Source organism: Loxodonta africana, chromosome 1 (assembly GCF_030014295.1).
Source record: "Loxodonta africana isolate mLoxAfr1 chromosome 1, mLoxAfr1.hap2, whole genome shotgun sequence".
In the NCBI taxonomy this organism is placed as follows: Eukaryota; Metazoa; Chordata; class Mammalia; order Proboscidea; family Elephantidae; genus Loxodonta; species Loxodonta africana.
The window spans coordinates 64520903-64539786 of NC_087342.1; the positions used below are offsets into that span (position 1 = coordinate 64520903).

Here is an 18884-nt window from a genome sequence, read left to right on the forward strand (position 1 = left end):
AGAGTTTGAGGCAATTGTCTATAGCACTCCCACCCTTGCATTATCTGTCTCTTTGTTTTTCTTCCTTTTGCCTTTCACCTGCCCCATTTGCTCTTCTGCTTTAACTATTTCTGTTTGTCTTAGGGCTTTTTCTCCACCCAAGTGCACTGCGAACAGCACATGAGATTTAAAGAGTTTGCTGGCCACTGACATGACATAGTTAACATTTGTAGCACACACTCTCAGCGCCCCATGCTATACTCATGCCTGGTGATGTAGCTCCAAAAATTAACCAATAAAGAGAGACCTTACGGATTACAACAGCACATTATCTGACTCACTTGCTTTGGACATGCCATAAAAAGGGATCAATCCCTGGAGGAGAAGATTGTGTTTGGTGGAGCAGAGGGCCAGCGAGAGTGAGGGAGGGAGACCCTTGGTGAGATGGATTGGCACAATACCTGCAACATTGAACTGGAACATGCCAGCCACCATGGGACTGACACAGGACTGCACAGTGTTTCGTTGTTATACATAATGTCACCATGGTCACAGTCAACTCGACAGCAGCTATCTATCTGTCTGTCTGTCTATCAGTATATCTGGTTATCATTCTATTGTTGTATCTGTCTGTCTATCTATCTGTGAAAGATAGTTTTGTGTACCTTGATAGTGTCTGTCACAGCTCATTCCACTTTTCTGCCTGGTATTTTCTCCAAAGCTGAGGAAGTCTACTCAGCTGGTTGTAGGAGCAGCCCATAATTACAGAGGAATTAATCAACCAATGAGGGATCAGAGTTGCTGGATGAATGTCTCAGTCTCTGTCCTTTGAGATAATTCTGAAACATCGTATCCAGAGAGTCCCTAGTAGGACTGAGCCCCAGTGGCCTTCAGTAGTAATCAGATCATTAACAAAACTTTTTATTGGCTTTTCTTCCTTCACTCAGTGTTCCCTCACCCCTGCTTTCTGATACTATCTCCCAAATAAGCTGCCTGCAATCAAGGACCTCAGGCTCTGGACCCCAAAGTAAGACAACATCGGAAGGCTTTGGTTCTATATACCCTTAGAAAGGTATATATATGAAAACATGTAAACCCAGTTCATACTAGCTTCAGCAAAAAGAGGGAACTTATTGACTCACATGAGTGTTTCTGGGAGGTGCAAGGGGTGGTGGTTCAAGTCCAGCCAGAAGCACCTCAGAATAAAGTCCTGGCAATCTACTTCTGAAAGGTCACATCAATTGAAAACCCTATGGAGCACAGTTCTGTGACACTCATGGAATCACCATGAGTCCAAATCAACTCAGTGGCAACTGGTTTAGGTTTTTGGCTATTGACTCACATAATTGAAAACTACAGGAGGAGTCAACTTCAAGTACACCTGGATCTAGGGACTCCCATTGTATTATTAAGATTTGGATTCCATTTCCTCTCTCACTTCCATTTTCCTGTGTTGACTTCATTCTCAGGCAGTGGGCCCCAGATAATTTAGGCTGATATCGCCCCAGCTTGGCATCTACCAGAAAGAATTTCCCTTTCCCAATAGATATAGAAAAAATACTGAGTTGAGTATCATTGGCTTGGTTTACTCCACACGTGCTTCCTTGAGAACAAAGTATTAAAGCCAAAGGCACAGAAAGGACTTACTGGTGGGCCCGGATCATGCTGCATCCACCGGAGAGAAGAAGGACTCACTTCAGCTAAACCACACGGGTTACAGGGACGGTCCCTGAGAGCAAAGCAGGCAAAAACAGCAAATGTTTTATGTAGATCGCATACACATATCACATCCTATAAACCCACATACACTCTTTTAACCAACAAAGATTTACTAAGCATCGTCTACGTGCTAAGTACTTAAAATACTAAGTTGACAAAAGAAACACAAAAATCTCTTCTCTCAAGATGTCCAAAATTTGGTAGGAGAGAGAAAAATTAGAAAACAATACAGAAAGTAAGGGAGTACCATTTTAACTCACCTCCTGTGGAAAAATTATATCCTGTGGAAGGAGGATATAATGTATCTAAGTCCACCTGGGTCTCTGGTCTAACTTCCTATGACGTCTCACCTAGATCAGAGGTCAGTAATCTTTTTCTATAAAGGGCCAGATAGCAAATATTTTCAGCTTTATGGGCCAAACTGTCTCTGCTGCAACTGCTTAACTCTGCCCTTGTAGCCTGAAAGCAGCCATAACCATTGCTGCCAAGTCGATTCCGACTCATAGCGACCCTATAGGACAGAACTGCCCCATAGGGTTTCCAAGGCTATAATCTTTATGGAAGCAGTCTGTCATATCTTTCTCTTGTGGAGCAGCTGGTGGGTTTGAACTGCAGACCTTTCAGTTAGAAGCCGAGCAAGAGCTTAACCTCTGCGCCACGAGGTCTCCTAAAGCAGCCAGACATAATATGTGTTTTGGCTGTGTTCCAAAAACTATTTATGGACATTGAAATGTAAATTTCATTTAATTTTCATGAGTCACGGAATATTATTCTTTTGATTTTTTTTTCAACCATTTAAAAATGTGAAATTCTGAAATGCATTCTTTAATTGTGGGCTATACAAAAGCAGCCAGTGGACCGGATTTGGCCCAGGGACCACAGTTTGCCCGCCCTTGACCTAGATTATTGCCATAGTCCTGTCCCCCTCCAACACAGTCTGCTTACTGCAGACAGAGGAATCCTCTTGAGACCAAATCTTATCATGTCACACGTCTGTTTTAAACCTTCTCAGGGGTTTTCATCACCCTCAGGCTAAAATCCAAGTCTTGAAAATTGTTCATAAGGTTCATTAGGCTCCCCTGCTGAACCACTTTTATCTCCCCCAACAAGCCATGCACTCACTCCATGTTTCCTGCTCCCATCCTATGTTATCCAGTCATGCCTACTCATTGACCTACCCATCACCTCCTCCAGAAAGCCTTCCCTGAACTTCCCCTCAAGCCTGGGTTAGGTGTCCTTCTGCAGGGTTTTTATATTGCCGCAAGTCATAGCACTAATCACACAATATTAAACTTCCCCATTTCCTACAAAATAATAAATGTTGGAGAGATTGTGAAGAGACTGGAACACTTATACACTGCTGGTGGGAATGTAACATGATACAGCCACTTTGGAAATCAATTTGATGCTCCCTTAAAAAGCTAGAAATAGAACTACCATACGACCCAGCCATTCCACTCCTTGGAATATACCCTAGAGAAATAAGAGCCTTCACATGAACAGATATATACACACCCAGTTTATTGCAGCACTGTTTACAATAGCAAAAAGATGGAAGCAACCAAGGTGCCCGTCAATGGATAAATGGATAAATAAATTATGGTATATTCACAAAACGGAATACTATGCAGCAGTTAAGAACAATGAGGAATCTGTGAAACATTTCATAACTTAGAGGTATCTGGAAGGTATTATGCTGAGTGAAATTAGTCAATTTCAAAAGAACAGATATTGTATAAGACCACTATTATAAGAACTCTAGATAAAGTTTAAACACAGAAGAAAATATTCCTTGATGGTTACAAGGGTGGGGGGAGAGGGAAAGTGATATTCACTAACTAGATAGTAGACAAAAATTTTTTTTTAGGTGAAGGGAAGGGCAACACGTAACACAGGGATAGTTAGTACTGGACTAAACCAAAAGCAAAGAATTTCTTGAATACAACCAAAAGCTTCAAAGGCCAGAGTAGCAGAGACGGGGGTCTGGGGACCATGGTTTCAGGGGACATCTAGGTCAATTGGCATAACAAAATGTATTAAGAAAACATTCTGCATTCCACTTTGGTGAGAGGCATCTGGGGTCTTAAACGCTAGCAAGCAGCCATCTAAGATGCATAAATTGGCTTCAACCCACCTGGAGCAAAGGAGACTGAAGAACGCCAAAGACACAAGGCAAATATGAGCCCAAGAGACAGAAAGGGCCACATAAACCAGAGACTCGATCAGCCTGAGACTGGAAAACTAGATGGTACATGGCTACCACGGATCACTGCCCTGACAGGGAACAAAACAGAGAATCCCTGATGGAACAGGAGAACAGTGGGATGCAGGTCTTAAATTCTTGTAGAAAAACCCAGCTTAGTGGTCTGACTGAGACCAGAGGGACCCTAATGGTCATGGCCCCCAGACCCTTTGATAGCCCAAGATTGGAACCGTTCCTAAAACCAACTGTACAGACAGGGATTGGCCTGGACTGTAAGATAGACAATGATGCTGGTGAGGAGTGAGCTTCTTGGCTCGAGTAGACACATGAGACTATGTGGGCAACTCCTGTCTGGTAGAGCGATGAGAAGGAAGAGAGGAACAGGAGCTGGTTGAATGGGCATGGGGAATACAGGGTAGAGAGGAGGAATGTGCTGTCTCATTAAGGGGAGAGCAGCTGGGAGTGCACAGCGGGGTGTATATGGCTTTTTGTATGACAGATTGGCTTGATCTGTAAACTTTCACCTAAAAGACAATAAATAATTTTTTTTTTTAATCCCTTGTTTGCTAGTCTGCATCTTCAAGCTTCATGAAGGTAGGCTTGAGTCATCTGTTTCTCACTTATAACCTATATTCATTTCCTAGGACTGCCATAACAAAGTACCACAAACTAGGTGGCTTCAAACAACAGAAATGTTTTATGTTATAGTTCTAGAGGCTAGAATTTTTTTAAATCAGTTTCACTGGGCTAAAATCAAGGTGTCAGCAGGGCTTTCTTCCTTTGGAAGTCTTTAGCAGAGGATCCCATTTCTTTGCCTTTTCCAGTCTCTAGAGGCTGCCTGCCTTCCTTGGTTTGTGGCCCCGCATCACTCCTACCTCTCTTTCCATTGCTCGATCTCCTTCTCTCTCTCTGCCTCAGTTGTCGCATCATCTTTGCTCTGTGTGTCTCCATATCTCTTCTCCTCTTCCTATACAGACACTAGTCATATTGGACTAGGACCCACCCTAATGGGCATGATGACCTCATCTTAACTTGATTACATCTGCAAAGACTCTATTTCCAAATAGGTCACATTCACAGGTACCAGGGGTTAGGGCTTCAACATCTATTTTGGGGGGATGCAATTCAATCCATAACATATCCATAGTTTCTAAATTGGGGTCTGGGAAAAGTTAGGTGCTTGTAAAAAAAAAAAAATAGTAAACATTTATCGAAAAAATGAATAAAATGGGGGGAAAGATGATCTGAGGAGACTTCACAAAGGAGGTGCCCCCTGAGCTGAATCCTAAAAGGTGAGTTATAGTTCATTGGAAACATTGGTGGTTCAGTGGTAGAATTCTCATCTTCCATGCACGAGACCTGGGTTCGGTTCCCGGCCAATGCGCCTCACGTGCAGCCACCACCTGACTGTCACTGGAGGTCTGTGTGTTGCTATGATGCTGAACAGGTTTCAGCAGAGCTTCCAGATTACGATGAACTAGGAAGAAAGGATTGGTGATCTACTTCCAAAAGCCAGCCAGTGAAAGCTGCATGGTTCCTAACAGTTTCCCCAACCAATCGTGGTGATGGTTCAGGACTGGACAGCATTTTGTTCTGTTGTACATGGGGTTGCCATGAGTTGGGGGCTGACTTGATAGCAGCTAACAACAACAACAGTTCATGAAATTGGCCCAGGAACGGTAGGCATTTTTAGGCAGAATGACAGCATATGTTTTGTTTTCAAGGATGGGAATGGAGGGGAAGTTTGCTGCACTTAAGAAACTTCAGGTAGTTTGGTATGGCTGGAGTACTTCAGTTTGAAAAATGATACGAAACAAGACTAGAGAAATAACCTGAGACCTTGTAGGCTAAGAAAAGGAATTTGGTCTTAATTCTGTAGATAATGGTGAATCTCAGAAAGACAAAATTTGTTGAATTTGCATTTAGAAAGTTCACTTAGATCTCATTTCCTATGTAGATGGTCTGGATCCATTGAAAGTGCTTGGGATAAAGTAAACGAGATCATTTTGAAGTAGGGTTGACTGGAGTTTGATGTCAGCTTCAAATGAGGAGATAAATTTGGAGTCTGCAGCAACAGTTCACATGAGAAATAATGACCACGTGAATTGAGGAAATGTTAGTGAAAACAGTGAAAGTGTGTATTTGAAGCTCAAGAAAAATGACCGCGCTAGAAATACAGAATTTGGAGCCATGGCTTATACGTATGTGTCATCTAGTATAGTAGTTACTGGCCTGCATATGGCATTTAAATTTGAATTTAAATTAATTAAAAGTAAATAGAATTAAAAATTCCAGTTCACTGGTCACGTTAGCTATGTATCATGTGTTCATTGGCCATGCGTGGCTAATGGCTACCATATTGGACAACAGAGAATTATAGAACATTTTCATCACTGTAGAAAGTTCTATTGGACAATACCACATAGGCTGTAGTCAAAATTGAAGGTAAGGTCAACAGTGTTCAGGGAGAATGTAGAGAGAGGACAAGAAGAAGGGTGAGAATAGATTATTTCATTTTATTTTATTATGTTTTAGGTAAAAGTATACAGTGCAAATTAGTTTTTCACTCAAAAATTTTTATATAACTTATATATACAATGTGTCAGCACTCTCCCCTTTCACTTTCCACCTGAGTTCTCAGTGCCCATTCACCCAGTTTTCCTGTCCCTCCCTGCCTTCTCGTCTTTGCTTTTGGGCAGGTGTCGTGCATTTGGTCTCATACACTTGATTGAACTAAGAAGCAAGTTCTTCATGTGTGTTATTGTTTGTTTTCTAGGCCTGTCTAATCTTTGACTGAAAGGTGGACTTCAGGAGTGGCTTCAGTTCTGAGTTAGCAGGGTGTGAGAAGAGTTTTTTTTATTGTGCTTTAGGTGAAAGTTTACAGCTCAAGTTAGTTTCTCATACAAAAATTTATACGTACATTGTTATGTGACCCTAGTTGCTATCCCTATAATGTGACCTCACGTTTCTCCTTTCTACTTCGGATTCCCGTGTCCATTCAAAGAGCTCCTGCCCCTTTCTGCCTTCTCATCTCACCTCTGGACAGAAGCTTCCCAGTTAGTCTCGTGTAGGTACTTGAAATAAGAAGCACACTCTTCAGGGATATCACTTTATGTCTTATAGTCCAGTCTATTCTTTGTCTGAGGAGTTGGCTTTGGGAATGGTTTCAGTTCTGGATTAACAGAGTCCAGGGGCCATGTCTTCTGGGGTTCCTCCAGTCTGAGTCAGACCATTAAGTCTGGTCTTTTTTACTAGAATTGGAGTTCTGCACCCCACTTTTCTTCTGCTCTGTCGGGGCTCACTGTTGTGTTCCCTGTCAGGGAGGTCATTGGTGGTAGCCAGGCACCATCTAGTTCTTCTGGTCAAGAAGAGATTTTTAAAAGAGTAAAGAAGAAAAGGAAGCCATGAAGGTGCTCAGAAAGTCAGAGAAGTAGAATGAGAAACAATAGAGAGAGAAAGAGAGAGATGCCAAGGAAACCAAGGTGGGAAAGAAAATGTAATTTCTATCCATAGGCCCATTTAAGATATGCTGCCAACAATCTTCCCTTATTTAAAACCCACAAGAAAGAGGTATAATCAGGTCACCAAATAACAAAAGGTAGTTTGTGTTTTCTTCTTCCTCTTATTCCAAATCTCATTCTAATCATTGCCTGAATGAATTCATTACCTTGACTCTAGCTCTTTTCTACAACTTGCTTTTTCCAGTTCTCCCTGAGAAACTGAAAAGAAAACAGTTCATAACTTTCCTTTCCCTTAATCATTGCCAAAATGTCTGCCTACATGACATCAATGGTAATCCAACACGGTAGGCTCAAAATAAATGTTTAAAAGGCAATGAGAGGTAAATCTGAAGATGGCAATGAGGCAGCATCGTTCTTCAACCTCTCTTTACCCTCACGAGAAAACAAAAAGGACATCTAAGTAGCAAAATCAAAAAGTCACAGGCAGCATTTACAAAAGTAGGCAACGGAGTAACCCTACGAATCGCAAAATACAAGTGAGTGGGGGACAAAACACAGCAGCCATTTCACGTCTGTATGTGAGGAAGAAAGAAGGAATTGGATGCTTGTTGGACTTGAGAACAGAAGTCCCAAACAGCCAACAGATCTTTACTGGGATGCTCAGGGGATGTGAGAACCACAGCTGAAACTGGGAGGGGTTTTGCCCTCCAGAAGCCGGTGAGTGCAAGGGACTGTGGTAGGAAGGGCTGAAGAAGCTAGAGCAGTCCAGATCTCAAAACTAACATGCAGGCTGCCTTTCAAGACAGAGTCTCACACCAAGGAGAAACTGCTGAGAGTGTGTGATGGCTGATTTTATGTGTCAATTTGGCTAGGCTATGGTATCCTTTTTTTTTATGGTATCCAGTTGTTCGGTCAAACTCTAGTTCCAGATATTGCTGTGAAGGTATTTTGCAGATGTAACTGACATTTACAATCAGTTGGCTCGAAGTAAAGCAGATTGCCCTATCTAATGTGGGTGGGCCTTGTCCAATCAGCTAAAGGCCTTAAGAGCAATATCTGAGGTTTCCAGGAGAAGAAGGAATTCAAGACTGTAACATAGATATTTGCAGCCTCCTCTGATCTATGGTTTTGGGGTTTACCAGCCCCTATAATCTTATGAGCCAATTTCTTAATATAATCTCTCTCTCTGTATATGTGTGTGTGTGTGTGTGTGTGTACATATTTGTATATACATCTTGGTTTGTTTCTTTGTTCAGGAGAAAAAATTTCACATAAAAATGAGCAACAGGAACGTATCTAGGACAAATCTCATATGAAATTATTTTAAGGAAAGAGAAAATAAGGAGTATCAATGACTGCTAAGATCCCAGAAAGAGGGACAACCAAACATTATGTGCCTCTTTTTTTTAATAGTCTTGCCAAAACCCAAACCGATTGCCATCAAGGCAATTCCAAATCATAGTGATCCTATGTGAAGGGTAGAACTGTCCCACAGGGTTTCCAAGGAGCGGCTGCTGGATTCAAACTGTCAACCTTTTGGTTAGCAGCTGAGCTCTGAACCACTGCACGACCAGTGCTCCTGTTTTGAAAGATGTACAGCCAGGATGCTCCTTGGAGGCGAGGATGGCGAGACTTCATCTTACATACTTTGGACACTTTATCAGGAAAGATCTGTCCCTGGAGAAGGACATCATGCTTGGTAAAGCAGAGGGTCGGCGAAAAAGAGGAAGGCCCTCAATGAGACAGATTGACACAGTGGCTGCAAAAATGGGCTTAAGCATAACAAGGACTGTGAGGATGGCACAGGACCGGGCAGTGTTTTGATCTGTTGTGCATAGGCTTGCTATGAGTTAGAAGTGACTCCACGGCACCTAACAACAAGAATCTTGCCAAAGGGATCAAACCGGAGTCCAAACCAGATTGTGGATCTAGCTGCCAACCGCAGGGAATGCAGAGGAGAGAGGAGCATGGTGCACTGCACCAGGAGGGTGCAATGTACAAAATTCAGACCATGGAATTAAACAGCCCAGGCTCCTCATATTAGTTTCCTGGGGCTGCTGAAACAACTACAAGCTTGGTCGCTTCAAAAAACAGAAATTTATTCGCTTACAGTTCAGGAGTCTAGAAGTCCAAAATCAAGGTGTTGGCAGAACTAGTTCTTTCTGAAATCTCTTAGGAAGAATCCGGACCATGCCTCTCTCTTAGCTTCTGGTTGCTGTCAAGAATCCTTGGCATCCCTTGGCTTGTAGATGCGCCACTCCAGCCTCAGCCTCTTTCTTCACATAGTTTTCTCCTATGTGTTTCTCCTCTCATCTTCTCTTCTAAGGATGCTGTCATTTGATTTAGGTCCCCCCTAATCCAGAATGATCTCGTTTTGAGATCCTTTATTATATCTACAAAGACTCTTTTTCCAAATAAGAGCAAATTCACAGGTTCCAGGTGGACGTATCTTTTTTTGGGGGGGGGGTACCATTCAGCTCACTATATCCTTCAAGATAAATTTAAGGTAAAGAAAAGCGATGGATGAAGAATCATAGATTAAAAGAGATTTAAAAGATACATCAAGTTTTCTTATATGGGCAAGACAAAACTATAGTGTCTAGAGATACAGGAGTTCCTGAATAATGAAAAGAGTTAAGTGCTCAACTAACCAAAAGGGTGGCAGTTCAAACCCACCCAGAGATGCCTTGGAAGAAAGAGCTGGTGATCTGCTTCTGAAAGATCACAGCCATTGAAAACCCTATGGAGCACAGTAGTATTCTGACACACATGGGGTCACCACGAATTGGAATCAACTTGAGGGCAAATGGTATAGTATAGAGATACATATTTGTGCAATCAAACTTTAAAAAATGACAGAAGTTAAGACTAAAATGCTAGGTTAATGATTACTTTTGGTGGGACGAAGGGGGTTGTTGATCAGAATGGGGCACCCAAAAGGGATTTGAGGGATGAGAGGTGAAATTCTACTTCTTGTCCTGAGTGGTGGTTACAAGGGAGGTCACCTTCTACTAACTCATTATTAAGCCATAGATTCGTTTTGTTTGGTTTTCTGTAACTATTTTATGTTACAACGAAGATGTTTTAAAAAGTCAAGGAAACACACACCTTTGAGATAACACCTTTTTTTTCCATGCAGTATATTTTGTCTGAATCACATTATTTGTTAACTGAGTGGGAAGAGTATTAGTAAAGAGGCAATTTGCAATCACACTACAGTCTAAATAAATAGTTATGCTAACAATGGTAACGTGAGTTGCTGTCTTAGGCTGGGTTCTCTAGAGAAGCAAAACCAGTGAAGTGCGTGTGTATATACATGTACATATCGAGAGAGAGAGAGAGATTTATCTCAAGGAAATGGCTCACATAGTTGTACAGGCTGGCTAGTTCCAAGTCTATGGGTCAGGCATCAGGCTGGAGCCTTCTCCTGACTCATGTTGCTGCAGGGGCTGATGAACCCAAGATCACCAGGTCAGACAGCAGTCCGTCGGCTCATAGGCTGCAGAGGCCAACATATCCCAAGAGCAGAAGATATGCTGCTAGCTCAAGTCCCAAGAACTGGAGGTCAGGTGATGACAAGCCAGGTGCAGGATCCAGGTGAGAGTCTTGCTGGAACATTCATTTATACACTGGAGGAAACTTCCTTTTAACTGACTGGCTGCTCATAGCAGGTCTCATCATGGAGTTGATTACATCATAACTGCCAAACCGTATCATAACTGCTAGACCACTGAGAATCATGGCCTAGCTAAGTTGACACACAATCATAACCATCACAGTTGCTTAGAAGATACCGCATACAAAAGAGTTTTCTATGGCATGGTTGCCTAAACCCACTGTCGTCGAGTCAATTCCAACTCATGGTGACCCTATAGGACAGAGTAGAACTGCCCCATAGAGTTTTCAAGGACTGCCTGGTAGATTTGAACTGCCAACCTTTTGGTTAGCAGCCGTAGCTCTTAACCACTACGCCACCAGGGTTTCCATGGTTGCCTAAGAAGACGATATATAACACAGAGATCGCTAGGTTATGGATGCCTGTAGGACGATGTTTTGCAAAGTGCATTCTGTGGACCACTTGCACCAAAACTGTCCTGTGTATAATGTAGATAAATCATAATGTAGATTCCTGGACCCTGGCTAGAGATTTGGTCTCAGTAGATCTGATTGAGAACTGTGCTCTCTGCCCTAAGTTTCTCCTGGATTTATTTTAAAAACATAGATGCTCTATCCAAACAGCACCTCCCTGGTCAAAAGAACTGAAGACAAGAAGCTCTACCCTGCTATCTAGACCACTATCTATAATAACTATAATGTTCAATTTTCTAGGATAAGCATTTAGAAATTTTGTTATTAGTGTTTGATGTGGTAATAGCTTAAGAATGCTCCTCTTTCTTCCTAACCAAGAAGACAAAGCAGAGAATGTTATTTCTGTGTGGGCAACTAACTAATTGCAATCTAAAAGCCCCAAACTCTCAAACTAGTCTTCTCCAGATCCTAAAATTTAAAACTATATATTCTAAATCCAACATGGCAACCAGCTCTGGCTGAACTAAAGTAGAGGCACAACTTAAACTCTAGATGTCCCAGAGATTTCCTGGCCTCAAGAACAGTTTCCTTGATTTCCTAAAACTATAATTTTTTTCCATCCAAAGATTTAGTATTGAATTCTCACTGAAATGTTACTGTCTTAGTTATCTAGTGCTGCCATAACAGGAATACCACAAGTGGATGGCTTTAACAAAGAGAAATTTATTTTCCCACAGTCTATAGGGTCGCTATGAATCGGAACTGACTTGATGGCACTGGGTTTAGTTTTTGGGTTTAGTAAGTTACAAGTCCAAATACAGAGTGTTGCCTCCAGGGGAAAGCTTTCTCTCTCTGTCGGCTCTGGAGGAAGGTCCTTGTCCTCAATCTTCCCCTGGTCGAGGAGCTTCTCAGGTGCAGGGACCCCATGTCCAAAGGACACGCTCTGCTCCTGGTGCTGCTTTCTTGGTGGTATGAAGTCCCCAACTCTCTGCTTGCTTCCCTTTCATCTCTTGAGAGATAAAAGGTGGTACAGACCACACCCCAGGGAAACTCTCTTCACCTTGGATCAGGGAGGTGACCTGAGTAAGGGTGGTTTTACAATCCCACCCTAATCCTCTCAACATAAAATTACAATCACAAAAAGGAGGACAACCACAGAATACTGGGAATCATGGCTTAGCCAAGCTAATACACACATTTGGGGGGGGGGACATAATTCAATCATGACAGTTACATAGTATTTTTAGGGGAGTTATATATATATATATATATATTTTAATATACATCTTATGAATGTTAGCAAAATCATATTTCTAAACTGAAAATGAAGACTTTGGGGAAAATTCAGAGGGGAAAAACAAAATAGACAAGTGATATTCTATACATTTATATCTCTATTTATATATATACATACATGTGTGTATGTGTCTTTTATGGGTATGTGTAGAACTTCAGAGCTTGTTATGCTGTCAGGATGAGAACAGGCAGGCAAGAGATTAGAAACACCCATGAAGGCATTTAGGCACAGGGGTGGCAATTCTAGTTGTAGCAACAGGAAGAAGTTCAGTCATATAGCTAACGCTGGCCCTCAGCCTCTAGCACTCAAAAGGAATACCTAGGGAAACTTATTCAATGCAGATTCTTGGGCCCTGCTCCCAAGGGACTCTGCTTCATCGAGTTGGGATAGAGCCCAGGAATCTACATTTTTACAAGCTCCTTAGGTGAGTTGGCTACGTGTGGTCAGTAAGCCGCACAGAAAAATCTTCAAAAGGGGCTATAGCTCAGGTTGGCAGGAAATGTCCAGCAGAGACAGTATTTTGGCAGAAGTGTGGAATAAGCTGAGCAGGAGCTGAAAGGTTTGAAGATTCCGGTAGTCAGGTTAATAGGCTATGTAAGTTTCCTGTGGCTACCTGAAGGGAGCCCTGGTGGCACAGTGGTTAAAGAATTTGGCTTTAACTGAAATGTCGGTGTTTTGAACCCACCAGCTGCTCCGAGGGAGAAAGATGCGGCAGTCTGCTTCTGTAAAGATTTACAGCTTTGGAAACTATGGGGCCCTTCTACTCTGTCCCATAGGGTTGCTACGAGTGGGAATTTGACTCGACAGCAATGGTTTGGCTGCCCTAACATATTACCACAAACCAGGGGGCTTAAAACAACAAATTTATTCTCGAGGCCAGATGTCTGAATCCAAGGTGTTGGCAGGGCTGCCCTTCCTCAAGAGGCTGTAGGGGACACTCCCATTCTTGACTCTTGCAACTTCTGGTGGCTGTTGGTATTTCTTGACTTACGGCTGTTCACTCTAATCCCTTCCTTCATCTTCACAAAGCTTTCCCCCTCTCTGTATGCCTCTTACAAGGATACTTTGTCATTCGATTTAGGGTCCATCAGATAGATATGGGTCAGAATCCACTCGATGGCACTGGGTGGGTTTTAGATAATACAGGATGATCTTATTTCAAACTCCTTAACCTAATTACATCTGCAAAGACCTTTTTGCAAATAATGTCATATCCACCAGTTCCAGAATTTGGGAGCATGGACCTATTTTGGGGAAGGCATCATTCAACCCATTACACATGCCATTTCTGGGACAACTAGCTGCCTTGGGTAACTGTCAGAGAAAGGGAAAGGGGACTGGCGATTGGCAAAAGCAGTCTAGCTCTAGTCCTGGATTTGAGTTTCACTCCACACTTTTCTCCGACTCCATCCGGGACTCTCTGTCGTGTTCCCTGTCAGGGCGGTCATTGGTGGTGCCTAGGCTGTGATCTTTACAGAAGCAGGTCTCCAGGTCTTTCTCCTGTGGAGCTGCTGGGTGGGTTGGAACCACCAGCCTTTGGGTTAGTAGCTGAGCGCTTAACTATTGCACCACTAGGCTTCCTTCACTAAAACTTGCCACCTCTCCACAGATTAGTAGCCTGCCTCAAATTTTAACATTGTATTTTCTAACAACTCCCTTGTCTGTCTTTCAACCTCTCCTTCTACCTACTCATCCTAAGGTTCGCAAGGCATAAAATGTTACAACACCTGTTTTTTGTTTGTTTTATCACATACCCTGCATGGAAAACTACGACTTGGTTAAGATGAATGATAAATATTTTCAAAGCCTTCCAAACCAGAAGCACAGGGATGGATCTGGGTCATGAATACTTGCTTTCTTGGGGGCTGTTGGGAGTTTACGTGGGGATTTTCTGCACAATCGCAGTTCGAGCCTTGTCCCTATCTTAAGATGCAGGTCTGTGATGACTGTGGATGTAGTAACATCATTCTATATCCCCTACTACCACCACCAAACACATGTTGGCAGTGAAGTTCTGCAAGTAGCAATATACATGTAGTTACAGTACTAACTTCCTCCACAGTGACACAGAGTGAAAAGCAACATTGATGGGACACGATCAAGGAAGTTGCTAATATATTACACCTCTAGCTCAATCAGGAACTGATACCCTTTATGTACCACCTAATCTGCCCTAAGAAGCCCTGCTGTTGCAGTGGTTGAAAGCTCAGCTGCTAACCAAAAGGTCGGCAGTCTGAATCCACCAGCTGCTGCTTGGAAACGCTATGGAGCAGTTCTACTCTGTCCTATAGGGTCGTTATGAGTCAGAATCGATTTGATTGAAACGGGTTTTGTTTGGTTTTGGTAATCGGCCCTAAAGATAGTGTCAGTTCTGTCACAGAGTGTTAGCAATGGTTTGGCCACTGCGCCATGGATTCTCAACTAGCTTGAATGCAAGACCAAAATATTCTGGATTCTGTTTCAGACAAGCTAACCAGTGCCACTGAGTTGATCCCATTGAATAGAACTGCTCCATAGGGCTTTCTCAATAGATGGTTTTTTGCAAGTAGATCACCAGGCCTTTCTTCCAAGGTGCCTCTGAATGGACTCAAACCTCCAACCTTTCAGTTAGCAGTCCAGCAGTTAATCATTTGCACCACCCAGAGATTCCAGGTGACAGAACTCAAATATTAAGGAGTCTTAGCCTGAACTGACCTATCTTGTCACACTTTTCATAAGACCCAGATTATATGAGTTTTTGGAAATTAGAAATAATAATAAAATCTCGTGAAAGGGGTCAAAGTATTGCACTCCTCATCAACTGGCGAGCACTTGCTCTCCAGCTGTTTTGAATAATTTTCATTGACTGGAACTAGATATGATAACCTGGTGGCTACACAGACATCATTCTCTATATTCCTGCAGCGGGTTCCTTCTCCCGCTGTCTCACAGGGGCAATCTCTGATTTTAGGGTTCACAAATACTTGCACCAACTCAGACGTTTGTTTGACAATAGTTCACTATTTTTCTTATGACACTTCTAGTTTATGTATTGATTTAATTATTTTTATTTCTCTTTTGATACTTTGGAGTAGGTTTGGGTCTTCTGTTCACTTTCAGTCAGAGAATTTCTTAGGAAAACCAAGGACAGAAACACTGCAAAGTGCTAGTGTCCAGACGTGCAGTGCTCTTTGGGAGCCCCACCTCATCATGAGAACTGTGTACTTTTTAGGAGTATTGCTTGGCGGATTAGGGACTTGCAGATCAGTTAGGGACCTGCAGATCAGTAGGTTAAAAAGATCAGTAGGTTAGCCCTGATTAATTGCCCTGAGTGCTTCTGGGCCAGGAGGGGGCTGGGGTTGTGGAGGTGTCTGCTGGACGCAAACCAGTACTTGTGGTAAGAGTTCCCTTGACACAACATGCAGGGTTAATTTTTACTTAGACTCAATCCAGGCTAATAACGAAACTGGAATGTTAACTAAAAGGTGCCCGCAGTCACGTCAGCCGAACCTTCTGCCCCTACGATTCTGTCGGCCCACATGTTTCTGTCTATCAGCCTCCGCCTGGGAATCAGCTCTCGTCCCGGCATTGGTTGGATTTCAGGAAGGGAGAAACCCACAATTTAAAGGGCTCTGTTTCCACCTGCAAGGCATCGCCCGCGTGGTCCAACTTGCTTCTGGCACATATTTGGGGAAATCTCACGTTGTTGTTCACCTATTACACTGACTGGTCAAAGAAAAAAAAAAGAGCTCTCCAAAGTGTCCCCTTGGTCACCTTGACAATTTCCAAAAACGAAACTTGTGCTCTAGAATAGATCAACACTGAGTCAGCCAGGGACGGAGTCCCTGCCCAGGTCAGCAGCGCCGGCCCGGCAGGGGGGCGGGGACGGGGGCGGTACCTAGGCCAGGCGTGGTCTTCCGTGGGAGCAAAGGAAAGATTTTGCCCCACCTCCCAAAAACCCTACTTTGCCCTCAACCAATCAGAAAGGCTTATGCAAATAGGGCCCTGTCGCCTCGGTAACCACGATGAACCGTAGCCAATGGAAACCAGCAAGTGGCGGCCCTGCTCTACGATTGGGACTGAAGTAAGGCGATAGAGACCCAATGGGCTATGGGAACGATCCGCGGCGGGTTGTGGGGCGGGGATATGCAAATTTGGTTTGAAAAGCCGGCGGGAAATCTGAGTTTCGCGGGAGGACCTTGGCGCGTAAACCGTATCCCTTCATTCATTGTCAGCAGCAGCTTCCTGGAGCCATTTTTCAGCTGCCGGCCGCAGCACCCGGGCTGCCGCCGCCGCCTCGCAATCCGTTGCATCGGCCGCCCCCGAAGCCTCCATCCTCCCTCGGGGCTCGATATTCGTGCGGCCGGGACCCTCCTCTCTCCAGGGTCCGCATTATTTTTGGCCCCTGGGGCCCGTTCGTTGCGGAAAAATAAAAAGAAAAGAGAGAGAGAGGGGGCTCGGAAGCGCCCGGGCGGGGAGGAGAGACTTGGAAACTCCAGCTGCAAATAATAAAGAAATTGAAAGCAATACATTAATATACTATAACAATAAAAAGAGCAGGAGCGAGAGATGAGAAAGGGGATCCAGCCCGCCCTGGAGCAGTACCTGGTGACCGCCGGGGGTGGGGAGGGGGCGGCTGTTGTCGCCGCCGCCGCTACAGCCTCCATGGACAAAAGGGGACTGCTAGCCAGCCCGGGCTTCCCCGCCGCCGCCGCTGCCGCCGCCGCCGCCCCGGGCGCATACATCCAGATCCTCACCACGAACACTTCCACCACCTCCTGTTCCCTCCAAAGCGGCGGCGGTGCCGCCGGCCCCCTCCTCCCCAGTGCCCCCGGCGCGGAGCAGACCGCCGGCAGCCTCCTCTACACCACGCCGCACGGACCCTCCAGCAGAGCCGGGCTGCTGCAGCAGCCACCAGCGCTGGGACGCGGCGGCAGCGGCGGCGGCCCTCCGGTAATACCCTCCCGTCCCCACGGTCCCCAGCCCAGGCGGGAGGTGGGCTTGCACCGTGCGGGGTGGGGGTGCGGGACCGAGCGTCGTGGGCCTCGGCGACTGCCTCTCCAACAGGGGTTCATTGTTAGACTCGTGTGCCCTCCACCCTCCCACCCCACCCCCAGCACCCGGAGGGTTGGGGGACTCCGTAAGGCTGGCGGGGCAACAGGGATTGCCTTGGCGGCGACCACATCAAACACTCGAAAACTTTTCGCGCTCCCCCCCTTCTTTTTTTTGCACTTTTCCCTACCCCCATTCTCCCCTCCCCTCCAACTCGAAGCTTCCTCTTTCTCGGAGCGTAGGAAGGGGTCACGCCCCGGATGGAGAAGGGGGTGGGGGAGGGGGTAGTGAACTGGGGAGTCAGGGGAACCCGGGAGGTGGAAATCGGGGGACTGTCGGGGTGATTGGCTCCAGCAGGCCTTGGAGGCCCCTGGGCGGCCCCGAGTCCCTGAGGCATGATCCGAGCGCAGGGGCTCTGCTGGGCTGCGCTTGACACATTTTGCAATCTGTAACTCCCAGCAACAAAGGGGCTGGGGGAGCGTGGGGGAGTCGGGTGGGGGAGGTGGAGCTGGAAGCTGGGTACCGGCTGGGGTGTGGGCTGTCTGGGGGTGCGGGGCTAGCGGGCTGGCGCCCTGGCCTGGGCGCATCCTGGCGGCAGCGGCGCCCGCGTGGCCCGAACGCCCGGGCCTTCCTTGCCGGGTCCCGGGCCTGCCCTTGACCCGCCTCTCCCCTTGCTCCTTCCTTCCCTGCTCTGTCCCCCTCCCCGCCCCCCGGCGACGGAGGGCGGGGGCAGCCGGGTTCCCGTCCCGCCGCCTGGGTCTGTCCCTTTCCCCGGGACCCGCCGGTGACGTTTCGCACACGTGCGCGGAGGACGCGCCTGTGACTGGGGAGGAGGCGGCGGCGGGAGGGGGCGCTGGAGGGGGAGAGGGGGGCACCCACTTCCTCCTGCTCGCCGGCTCCCTGGCCTGGGACGGTCCCGGCGCCCTCGCACCCGCCCCCAGCACTGCCACCCTCCCTCTCCCCACCCCCACCCGCGCCCCCGGCGCCCGCCCTTGCCCGGCGCCGCCGGTCTGCTCGGTCCTCCGGGCCCCCTCTCCAGCCAGCCCCCCCACCTCGCCCCGGAGCCAGGCTGGTTTCGGAAATGCCCTTACAGCAGCAGGTTAGTGACCGGGACGGCGTGGGGGCCGTCGCCGCCACGGGGGCACGGGATCGTGTTGGGGGGCTG

The 18884-nt window shown here is 45.8% G+C and overlaps 1 protein-coding gene across 2 annotated transcripts in view; it reads left to right on the plus strand.

Moving 5' to 3' along the window:
• Positions 1 to 18701: 18701 nt before the first annotated feature.
• E2F3 (E2F transcription factor 3) overlaps positions 18702 to 18884 on the plus strand; it is a 104235-nt gene continuing 104052 nt past the window's right edge. Inside the window, exon 1 of one of the 2 annotated variants that reach the window (XM_010596187.2) lies at positions 18702 to 18818. In XM_010596187.2, coding sequence (XP_010594489.1) covers positions 18801 to 18818 — 18 coding nt within the window. In that variant the 5' untranslated portion in view covers positions 18702 to 18800. The remainder of the gene's footprint in view (positions 18819 to 18884) is intronic. The other variant, XM_064281314.1, reaches the window with a different exon arrangement.